Source organism: Cervus canadensis, chromosome 3 (assembly GCF_019320065.1).
Source record: "Cervus canadensis isolate Bull #8, Minnesota chromosome 3, ASM1932006v1, whole genome shotgun sequence".
Taxonomy (NCBI): Eukaryota; Metazoa; Chordata; class Mammalia; order Artiodactyla; family Cervidae; genus Cervus; species Cervus canadensis.
Window position 1 is genome coordinate 98388261 of NC_057388.1, and position 12463 is coordinate 98400723.

Here is a 12463-nt window from a genome sequence, read left to right on the forward strand (position 1 = left end):
TAAGTACCTGGGCACTACTTAAGTGGGTGGCAACTCACTTTTATTTCAGGCAATAAACTAAGAGGAAACAAACTGCTGCTTGTAAATTAAACAAATAGAAAGTGGCAGAAATAATTCTATTTTTCTTTCTCTCTACCTTCATATAAAATATGCACACATATTTTCCTCTCCTTAATCAAAAAATATTTTCTAAATAATAAAATAATATGAAGGCAGTGGAAGACAGAGGTTAAATACTTATTAAGAGATCACACAGTCAAACTTAAGAGTTGTATCAAAGCTCTTTTAACCTAAAGCTGATTCATTTGATTGTTCCTGTTTTATTTGCTAAAATAATGGTGAGGTTGTATAGATGTTACCAGCCATTTGTACAATTATTCCACAACAGCAGGTTTTTGACGGTACAGATATGTGTGAGCCTTGCTAGAACAAGAAGAGAAGCATTAAGGGAGTGACTCAAGACTCTGCACTTTGGGGTCCCCATGAGCAGCCACAATGACAGCTCAGGGCAGCGACTCAAAGACAGTCAAAAGGAGACAGAGAGCGACTCTGCCAGGGGCGAAGGAGACTGGGATCCACACGCTAGTGGGAACTCATCCAGCAAACATCCGATGACCAACGTGCAATGTGCGCTGCACCCTGGGTGGGGCAAGGCAGAGCCAGGAGACGGGGAAGGGGTACGAGCCCTGAGTCCTGCCCTGGGCCCTCTCTCTGCCCTCTCCCAACCGCCAGGCTGCAGGTGTTAGGCCTCTTCTTGACCACCTGACTCTAACTGCCCTTACCCTTCAGAATGCACTCTTGATTATCAAGGTGACTTAATTTCACTTGAAAAAGAATGTAAGGGATGGAGGTGGTATTATGGCTCAAACTACTGATGAACCAAACTGAGTCAGGAGGGACCAGTTGGTGAAAATGTGCCTTGACTTTTAGGTCAGTAGGTCCCTTTGAAAAATCTGATGAAACCTATAGACAACCCACCTCCCTTCCTTTTATCCCCTCAAACTCATCCATGCAGCTTTACATGATTTAATGCGTTTCATGACCCCCTGATGTCCATCTGCAGACTCTGAAATGAAGAATTCCTTCTCTAAAAGTTCCTGTAGTGGGGTCGTCGCTGGTGGTCCAGTGGTTGGGACTCTGCCTTGCAATGCAGGGGACACTGGTTCGATCCCCCTGGTCTGGGAAGATCCCACATGCTCTGGAGCAACTAAACCCATGCGCCGTAACTACTGAGCACAAGAGCTGTAACTACTGCAGTCCGTGTGCCTGGAGTCCATGCTCCGCAATGGGGGAGGCCACTGCAAGGAGAAGCCAGCATACCGCAATGAAGAGTGGCCCCCATTCACCACTGGAGAAGGACCACGTGAAGCAACAAAGACCCAGCACAGCCAAAAAGCAAAAAATTTTAAATATATTAAAACGAAGCTCCTGTAGGAAGCTGGTACCGAAGTGGCCAGTATAGAATGACGGGCATTGCAGGGGCTGGACTGAGCAAGAGGAAATGTAACACCAATGTAAGAAAGAGCAGTCACAGTTCACGCACACCCAAGCCACTGGGCCTGTTTTGCCTTCGGGGCTGAAAAGAGCCAGAAAAGATAGATACATATAGTTTAATATATATATATGTTTTAAAGAGGAGAACCTTGTTCATATAAGCCCTCCATTGTTTAATTTTAATTTTTTTTTTTTTGGCCACGCCATAGGGCACATGGGATCTCAGTTCCCCAACCAGGGATTGAACCGGTGCCCCATGCAGGGGCATCACAGAGCCTTAACCACTGGACCATCGGGGAAGTCCCAGAAAAGGTGCATTTCTGACAAGAGCTACCTCAGAGCACAGGCTCCACGCAGTGCCCCTCTGCAGTGGGAGGTGATGGAGTCTGAGTCAGAGCACAACGGATGGAGCTCTGCTTTCGAGGCCACGAAGGAGGGAGATGTGGCCTTTGGAGGCTGGGCCTTGGAAACACAGTTTGGGATCACGAGTCGTTAAGCAGGGGAAGGGATGGCTCAGAGGAAGGCTGTGTCTGTGCACACTCAGTCATGTTTGACTCTTCGAGATCCCATGGACTGTAGCCCGACGGGCTCCTCTGTCCATGGAATTTTCTAGGCAGGAATACTAGAGCAGGTAGCCATTTCCTTCTCCAGGGAATCTTCCTCACCCAGGGGTTGAACCCGTATCTTCTGCTGCGTCTCCTGCATTGCAGGCAGGTTCTTTACCACTAGCGCCACCCAGTAAACCCTACAGGACCCCAATTATTATGACCAAGGCCCAGTGAGCTCAGCTGCTGGCTTCCCCATGTCTACCTGGCCTGTGGTGAAGCAGGTAGGAGGGCCCAGTGATTTGATCTCTGCCCAGACTCCTCTGTAGCATTCCTTTGCAGGGAAGTGTGTGTGGGCGGTGCACCCCTGAACACGAAGCTTGTTGCAAGCCTTACCTTGGGTATCTTTCTCTTCTTCCTGCCATTCTGCAGGTCCCCGAGGTTAAAGAAAGTGTCATCAGGGCTGCTGGGGGTGGAGGGAGGGCTGATTTTGGAAGGGGACCCAGTTCCGTCCCGACTCAACTTCCTTGTGTCCAGCAGTTTGAAGTTCCTCCTTTCTGAATTTTGCCGAAAAAAGGCTGGTTTGGACAAGGACTGCTGTGAGGGGAGAAGAGGAAAGAAGAGCAAATAAATACAAAGAGACCCCTGAGAGATAAGTGGTGCTGCCCGTGACGGAGACCAAGAAGGTCAAGAGGAGAAGCTAGTCTAAGTCCCCAAGGGTACGCTGAGGTCGTCTGTGCTGTTAAGGACCTAATAAACATTTATCATCCAACTATGGAAAATGAAGATGATAAAGGATGCAAGTATAATCCACTCTCTCTTTTCAGACAAGTGGAAACTCACCTGGCTCTCTCTTTACAAATGAGGCTTTCCGACACCATGTACTGGGAGTTACAAGACTTAAGTTTAGCTTTATCCCTGTCACTGGCAAGTGAAATCCCTTCTAATACAAGGAATTTCACTTCTCTGAGCCTCAATGTCTGATTCTTAAAAATGAGCTGTTTTAAAGTCAAAAGGCCAACAAAAAAACAATTAAAAAATCTGCGATTTATAGAACTCACTTTTTCTAATACATGCTACAAGTTAATGAGAAGACTAACAATTCAAAAGAAAAACAGGCAAAAGATAAGGACTGAAGGTTTACAGAAAAGGAAACACAATAATTTTCAGATACATATAAAAGATTCTTAGCTTCGCTCATCAGAAAAAAAAATGAAAAAGCCATTGAAGAAATAGTTTTCTTTTTTTCTTGAAATCTTTATTGGAGTAAAGTTGATTTATACTGTTGTGTTAAGTTTCTGCTGTACGGCAAAGTGAATCCTTATTAATTAGTTATCTATTTTATATATAGTAATGTGTATGTATCCGTTTCAGTCTCCTAATATATCCCGTCCCCCCGGTCCCCCTTAGGGAGGAGGGGGTGGCGAGGAAGCTACGTGCCTTGTGCCTCGAAGACGGAGCTGACCTGGACTCAGCCAGGGTTCATTCACCCTTCTTGTCTGTGAATGTGACTGGTGGCTTAACCCCTTCCAGTCCTCACATGTCCCTGTCTTACTGCCCCAGGAGACTGACAGCAGGAAACTCAAAGGGTCCCTGATATAAACTATCCCACCTCCTCTTTAGCTATCTCAACCTCACTCCTCCGCTTGCTTACAGAGGACTCTCCCGGGAAGCACTGGGGTGCCATTCACACACACATACAGTTGTTCACCTGTGCCCACGGGTACACACATTCACATGAACACTCAGACACTCCTTTATACACCCACAGGAATACATAGGCAGGCACGCGAGTTCTGACAAGTGGGGACATTACACTAACGTACCACCGTGGCATTACATTAAAACAATGGCATACCTTGCAGGCAATACAAATAATTTTTTAAAAGAAATTAATGGCATGGGGAAATATTCATGATAAATGTAACAGAGTGGCAAAAAAGTATATATGAAAAAAATGTATATACGATATCATCCCAAATCTTTTTTTTATGTACACACACATGCACATACACACACAGTGTAACATGGTCTCGGAGGAAGTAAACCAAAGTGTCAACAGTGGTTTTCTCTGGGTGTTGGGGTTACATGCAATTGGTAAAAAGCTTTTAAAACACACACACATACACACACATATATACATAATAACCATCTGTTTTAGAAAAAAAAATACAAGTGAGTATAAAGCAAAAATACAAATTCCCAATTACAGATGATTTTTTAAACTACACTTCTTGGTATTTAAAAAGAATTTTACAGTGAGAATGTTCTGCTTTTAGAAAACGAGGTAATTTTTTAAAATGACACATATTGAAAGCCTAATTCTATAGCTTAAGCAAATGTACATAAATAATAGTTATGCTGCAGGCACTAGTCTAAGTGGTATACAAGAATTAATTTGATTAACCTTCACAAGACCTCTCAGTTGTTCAGTCGCTCAGTCGTGTCTGACTCTTTGTGAGCCCATGGACTGCAGCATGCCATTGAAGAAATATTTCTCTTTTTTCAGGAAAGGACAGGCTTCCCTGTTCTTCACCATCTCAGAGGAGTGTATTATCATTCCCGATTTTTACCAGTGACATACGGATATACAGCGGTAAGATCATTTGCCCACAGTCACACAACTAGCAAGCTGTCTAGGTGAGTTTGAACGGAGGCAGTCAGGCTCCAAGACCTGCACACTTGACCAGACACTGCCCCTACATAGCCACACGAGGTGACAGATGGTTTGTTGGTGGAAGATGGTGTGGGTGAGCTACCCAGGTCAACTAGTGATTTTTTTCCCCCTTGAGTGTCAGTACATAAGAAAGAACATTAGGTTTCCTTTATTACAAAAAAATAGTTTCTACCATAGTTGCTGTGCTGTTCTATGTGTGGGAATAGCAAGAAAAGAAAATAGCCCCTTCTCAGCAGCTTGCCTCGTGTGTTTGTAAGCGTTAGCATCAGCCCCCAGCTGCATGTCTCTCGTGTCTGAGGAAAACCTGTTCAGTCAGCCCTCACTTCTCTACTAGAAAGAGGCACAATCTAGTTAAATAACCGCCCCCTCCAAGATGTCTTAGGACCCTTCTGTGGCTGGTAGAGGAGGTTGTCAAGGAAAGATTGCTTCAGTAAGTTCTAAGTCCCAGATGCAGCCCAGATGTGGCAGATGCTCCATGAATACTGGTGCGCTAATGGAGGTGGTGGAGAGGTCTGCGGCTGTGCCCCAGGACGGGACACAAACCAGACACCCAGATGTGGGAAAGCAGAGGACTGTGCATGATGCACAGTCTTCCTGATGGCTTGCAAAGGCCCCAACAGCCTGCAAATATGAGTGGCAATCAGATGTGCACTGGGCAACTGGGTTATCTTTCTGCAGGATAGCGCCTCTGGACTTCAAGTTCTCATTGACAGGGTTACCGACTGTGTTTCACTGCTTTTTAAAAATTTTTAATTATTAAAAGTTATTAAAATGTAATTATTTTATTTTTGGTTGCACTGGGTCTTGGCTGCTGCGTGCAGGCTTTCTCTAGTTGTGGCTCAGTGGCTGCAACTCCCCAGGTCTAGAGTACAGGCTCAGCAGCTGTGGAGCACGGGCTTAGTTTATCCCTGGCATGTGGATTCTTTCCAGACCAGGGATTGAACTTGTGTCCCCTACACTGGCAGGCAGATTCCAATCTATTGTACCACCAGGGAAATCTTCTGTTGCACTATTTTAGGGACAGAGGACCAAGGTTTTCTTTAGCTTGGCAGCAAGGGGAAGAAAAGAGCTGCTAAGGGAGTTCCCTGGTGGTCCAGTGGATAAGATTTCACCCTCCCAATGCAGGGGGCCTGGGTTCAATCCCTGATTGGGGAATTTGATCCTACACGCATGCTGCAACTAACAAGCCCACATTGCTGCAACAAACATCCTGAGCTGCAACTAAGATGCAGCACAGCCCAAATAAATAAACATTTGGGGGAAAAAAGAGAAAAGGGCTACTAAGCCTTTATTTTCTGATACTAGGGAGGAACACCCAGTTCTGCAGGCAGACCTGCTTTGGGTAGATGTTTTCCATTGTTCTGAAGAGGGCATGGAGTTCACTCCCTGCATGAAGTGGGATAGAACTGAGTAAGATAACGGGTCAGACTGGGTGTGACAGGCTTCTTTTTCTTTTTTTGAAGATTTTTATTGGAGTAGAGTGGATTTACACTGTTGTATTAGTTTCTGCTGTACAGAAAAATGATTCAGTTATATATATATATATATATACACACACACACACACACACACACACACACATATATCCATTCTTTTTTAGATTTTTTACCCATCTAGGTCATTGCAGAGTATTAAGCAGAGTTCCCTGTGCTATACATAGGTCCTTATTAGTTATCCGTTTTATACACAGTAGTGTGTATATGTCAAACTCAATCTACCCCCTACCTTTCCCCACTGGTAACCATAGGTTCATTTTTTACATCTATGACTCTATCTCTGTTTTATAAATAAGTTCATTTGTGCCTTTTTTTTTAGATTTCAGGTATAAGCAATATCATGTGACATTTGTCTTTCTCTGATTTACTTCACTCAGCACTTCAATCTCGAGGTCCATCTATATTTACTGCAAATGGTATTACTTTGTCCTTTTTATGACTGAGTAAATTCCATTGTATACATGTACCACATCTTCCTTATCTATTCCTCTGTTGATGGGCACTTAGGTTGCTTCCATGACCTAGCTATTGCAAATAGTGCTGCAAGGACCACTGGGGCATGTATCTTTTCAAATTATGGTTTTCTCTGGATATATTCCCAGGAGTGGGATTGCTGAATCATATGGTAGCTCTATTTTTAGCTTTCTACAGAAACTTCATACTATTTTCTATAGTGGTTGTATCAATTTACATTCCTATCAACAGTGTAAGAGGATTCACTTTTCTTCACACTCTCTCCAGCACTTATTGTTTATAGACTTTCCTCCAAAGAAGAAAGACAGATAGCCAAGAGGCACATGAACAGAAGCTGGTGCACTGGGAAGACCCAGAGGAATCGGATGGAGAGGGAGGTGGGAGGGAGGATCGGGATGGGGAATACATGCAACTCCATGGCTGATTCATGTCAATGTATGACAAAACCCACTGCAATGTTGTGAAGTAATTAGCCTCCAACTAATAAAAATAAATGAAAAAAAAATTCTTTTTTGATATGGGCGCTTAAAAAAAAAAAAGGAAAGATGTTCAACATCACTCATTATTAGAGAAACAGAAACCAAAACTGTAATGAGGCATCACCTCACACCAGTCAGAATGGCCATCATCAGAAAGTCTACAGACAGCCTTCTTCTAAGCCAGACTTAGTCACGGAGGGAAATGAAGGATTCCCTAAATGCTGAGCACTTCCATATTCCAGTGAAAACACACACAACACATTTCAAAGGCAAGTAGAAACTATTTGCCAATTATTGGCTGTCATGGATTATTCATGATCACGCTCTTTTCCATAGGAGGAGAAGACAGCAGTTAATTGATTTTGACAAGTACTGTAGCAATTGATTTAGGCCGGTAAGATCCAGTCTTCGTGAAAGGTTCTACCTTCCACTCTCTTGAGAAAGATTCCCTTTGTGATTATCAGGCCTTATGTGTGTAACCCCCGCCTGCCAGTCAATGCTGACCTCAAGCGGAGCCTAGAGAGGAGGTTGGCTTCTTTTCTTAGGCTGGAAACAGACCCTTTTGATGGAAGGCCAGGATTCGGTCTCCATTTAATTTCTTCAACAACTAAACTACTGTATAACAACTACTTACGGGAAACACAAAGAAACCAAATACATACTTCTGACCTTGAGGAGTCTACAGTCTACTTGAGGAGGTATTTTTAAGACATATTACATGACTTAATATACGGTTAGACAGCATCACTGACTCAGTGGACATGAATCTGAACAAACTCCACGAGCTAGTGAAGGATAGGGAAGCCTGGTGCGCTGCAGTCTATGGGGTAGCAAAGAGCTGGACACGACTTAGCAACTAAACAGCAACATGACTTAAGTCAGACTTCAAACCATCAAAGTAAGAGAGGTCATAAGATGGAATACACAAATTAGTGTAAAATGAATGCTTAGCCCACTGAGTGTTACAGGAGAGCAGAGGGGAACAAGTCCCAGGGACTAAGATGGCCTGGAGGTATTCTGAAGGAGGCATGATTGACTGGGCCTTAAAGGACTGGAAGGGAGAGGTCCAGGCAAGAACCAAGAGCAGAGGTAGAAATGACCTAGTGCAGGGGTGGGCAAAGGGCCTGTGGATCATATCTGGGCTACCACCTGTTTTTGTACAGGCCACGAGCCAAGAACAGTTTCACTTTTAAATAACTAAATATATATATATATATATATATATATATATATTTCATGACATGTGAAAATTATAAAAATCAAATTTCAGTGTCTATGAATAAAGTTTTATTGAAACACAGCCTCACTTACTGGTTTACATATAGTCTGTGGCTGCTCCACACCACAATGGCAGTGCTGAATAGTCAAGACAGAGACCATATATTCACTCCCTGGCTCTTTAGAGAAAAACTTTTGCTGCTCCTGGGGCTACAACATCAGAGATAGTTAGTAGGCTTTGGCTGGAGAGAAGATTTTATATGTAGGAACTGTGGGAAATGGGTGCCCAGGGATCCATTATGAAGAATGTGTAATGTTATGTTAAAGAATATGAATTCATACTAATGTGTTCTGTTTCTTTAATTTTGTCATTTCAAAAGTATATAAATGGAATCATGTAGTATGTAAACCTATGAGAGTGGCTTTGTTCACTTGCCATAATTCTCTGGAGATTTATCCAGGTTGGCACACATCAATAGCTTATTCCTTTTTAACGCTGAATAATACTCTATCATATAAATGTACTGCACCATATATAACCACTCACCCACTGAAGGACATTGGGGTTGTTTCCAGTTTGCTTCATTATGAATAAAACTACATGTGTTAAAAAAGAAGAATATGAATTCAGTTCCATAGGCAATGTGTTGAAGTTATCATGTATGAGAATACAGTAATATTATCTGTATGCACATACTACAAAACTGCAAAAGGTTCAAAAAGATATTCTGAGAAAATGTCAGTGTTCTTTCCTGACCTCTAGATACTCAGACAACTCTGCAGAGGTACCTGCTTACTCATTCTTAGGGACCCTCACAGACACATTCTTGTGCATTCACAAACATATATGAGTTTGTTTTATATCAGGACATTCTTCTTCACAGCTGTGTAATGTGGATGTACCATCTTATTTACAGCTGGGGAGAATTCTGAGCCAGAAGCTACAATGCTACTTTAGGAAGCCTTGTTGAGCAGAGGGTTCCAGGAGAACTAGAGGCAGGATGTGGAGGCAGGTCGCTGATGAACAAATCCAGGAGCCTGCAGTGAGGATGCCTGGCATTCCTGCGTAACCCAGAACCCCAGCCTGCTCAAGGCCATGGTGCTGGGGACCCCCTCCCTGCACCATTTCTCTGGGAGTTCATACCTTGGCAGGTGTGTCAGGGATGGAAGAGGTGGGAGAACCTGGAAAGTTCAAGACACACTTCTTCCCGAGGCAGCGACCATGTAACTCAACGTCCTCATAAGGGTTTTCCTTCATGGGCGGATCTGCGGTCAAAGGCAATGAACAGATCAGAAACTGGGAATACCAAGGAAGCTCTCCTTATCAGCTCTCTACCCAACACCTTGGTCTCTCCTTGTGGGGATGTGTGTTGTCTTGCTATGCATTTAGCCTTCCTCTTGGTAAGAGATCTCCGTTTTCACTGGGGTAAGTTTCTGTCTCCCCATTCTCAGATGTGTGAGCTTAACTCCGCTCTTGGTCTTAGAGCTTAATCCAATCTGAGCATTCTGAATCCTGGCCTCAGTGACCACCCCAGGAGGGGCTGGTATTCCAGGCCTAAGCCCACTGTTGCATGGCATTCCTGGACTCTGAAGGTGAACAGGGACCTGACCCAGTCCAGTGAGAGTGAACCTCGGGGTGTTTGCTGGGACTTGCAGGAGACAGGCTTTCCTTTTTCACTGCAGGCAGAGATCCCGGGGAACTGATGGCAGCCATCATGGCGATCATGGGACACCTGCTGAGAAGGGAGCTAACCTGAGAGATAAGAAGGAAGAGAAAGCCAGTTCTGGTCCCGTGAGCCAACGAACTCCCTTTGTTGTTTCAGCTGGGTTTTCTGTTCCTTGTAACCGAAAGCTACCCTGCCAGGCACACACTAAGAGAAGTTCAGATCTCGAACCCATTTGGGATCTGGGACGTCTACTGCATTGGCAGGAACCTGACTTTGGCAGCTTGGACTCAGTAATTCAAATAGCTCGGCTTAGTATTCCGGCTTCAAGTCTCACGTCTCCTCCCGCCGTGGAGTTTCTTCCAGCGCTGATGACTGTGTGCATGCAGGAACGCGTGTATCTGCCCGATCTGCCCCTTGCATAGGCACACAGATGGGTTTTTCCCTCTCACCAGCTCGTTTCTTCCCCGCCCACCCCCACCCCAACATATGCAGACATGGTCTGAGTGTACATCTCACTGAAACTGTGATCCTCCCTGAAGATTTTAACTCACCAAATCTAAATGCACACAAGCTCTGTGAATCTGAGTCCCATTTTGGAATCAGAGAATTCTTGGGAGCAAGGCCAAAGTTACTTTTCAAATACATTTCAGTCTGAAGTTTGATGGCGTTACTGCCACACTCCTACAGTTTTGGAAGGAGTACAGTAATCTTCAGGTTTCCTTCATTCAGTAATCACTACAATTCACCAAGAGTCTGCCATAAGCCAGATATTTTACATATCATCTTCTCCAGTCCTCTAACAACCCTGTTAAGTATCTATCATCCTCCTTAGTACAGAGATGAGAGAAACGAAGTTCAGAGACATTAAGTCACTGGCTTAATGTCACACAGCTAACAAATAGCAGAGTCGAGATTCAGTCATAGATATTGAGGCTCCAGGTCTCGTGTGTTTCCCACTGTTATCACGCTGCCTCCTTGGCCATTCATCGCCAGTCCTTCCTCTCATTTTCTCTCACGTATTTCACCAAGGGTCACTCTTCCACCAACCTACCGGCTCTCTCATTTGAGCACATGTTTGTCTTCCAGGGTGTATGTGTTTCAAGCAGCCAGCCCCACCTCCTCCCCGTTCCTTCGCACAGACAGACTCGCGCAGACACTTCGGCCTCTTACCTAGAATGTCTTCATAGACGTTCTCCTCTGATAAAGTGCGTGTGAGCCCCAGCTTAGTCTGTGCGTACCAGTCCACTCTGCTGTTCTCAGAGGAAGACTGAAGTAAGTCTTCAAACTCATAAGACTTCCTGGGTTGTACAAGGTGGGAAGAAAAAAACCCAAGAACTTAAATCAGATTAGGCTGGTTCAGAGAATACATGCCATAAAAGTTGTTCTTTTTTTTTTCTTGTAAAAATTTCTAATGCCAAAATCAACTCTGTTTCTTGTAAGACAGTGTGAAAATCTTCAAATATGAGATGTGGCTTTTACTTGTGAGAATGTTTATGCTATTATGCCAACTGAAGATTGTAGAGTATACATTTAAATACAAACCCAACTTTGTAAGTAAACATATATAGGGGGAGATAAAAAAGAAAGGAAGTGAAACATAGAGCTGCTATCTCAGGACTGAGGGATGGCCTCTCTTCATTTTTGCTTTACTGGATTTTTCAAATGTTCTATAGAACACACATTAATAACCAGAAGGGAGCAGTGATGGCCAGTTCAGAGCAGAGGAGAGGCCTGGGTCCCTCCCCATTTCTTTCACCTAAGTGGTTATTATCAGACACCCACAGGTCAGCTGAGACACCCCACCGAACTCTGAGATCTGTACAAACATGGCTGGATCTCTGTCTGGGGCCTGGCTTATTACCACCCTCCCCCCATCCTACATCCACATGGGCTGTTCTAGGATTGAATAAATCTAGACACAGATCCTAAATCCTTCATTCACAAGTTTTTCCTTCTTGGATAAATTACCTGAGCTGAAACTCAGTGTCCTGATTTGGAGATGGTAATTAGGACAGTAGATAGGACTGTCCAAAAAACAAATGTTTATAAAATCCTTGGCACCTAATAAGCATGCAACAAATGTTAGTTATAATGGAAAGGGGGATAAACTGGGAAATTGGGGCTGACACATTCACACTACTACATACAAACGAGGTAACTAATAAGAACATACGGTATAAGAAATGCTACTTGGTGCTCTGTAATGATCCACACGGGAGTGGGATCTAGAAGAAAGTGGATATATTCACACGCATGGCTGATTCACTTTGCTGTACCGAATTAACACAGAAACAACACTGTAAATCAGCTATAGTCCAATAAAAAAATTAAAACCTAAAATGTTACCGATTATTATACCCGCAGAAGGAATTAGCAACCCATTCCAGTATTCTTGCCTGGAGAGGTCCGGTGA

General features: G+C 43.8%; 1 protein-coding gene across 2 annotated transcripts in view; it reads right to left on the reverse strand.

Annotated features, from left to right (window-relative positions):
- Window positions 1-12463, reverse strand: part of DENND2A (DENN domain containing 2A) — a 98253-nt gene that overhangs the window by 37344 nt on the left and 48446 nt on the right. For both annotated transcript variants that reach the window (XM_043463877.1, XM_043463879.1), the window contains 3 exons: window positions 11221-11348; window positions 9528-9649; window positions 2436-2636 (listed from right to left, as the gene is read on the reverse strand). In XM_043463877.1, the coding sequence (XP_043319812.1) occupies window positions 2436-2636; window positions 9528-9649; window positions 11221-11348 (451 nt within the window). The remainder of the gene's footprint in view (window positions 1-2435; window positions 2637-9527; window positions 9650-11220; window positions 11349-12463) is intronic.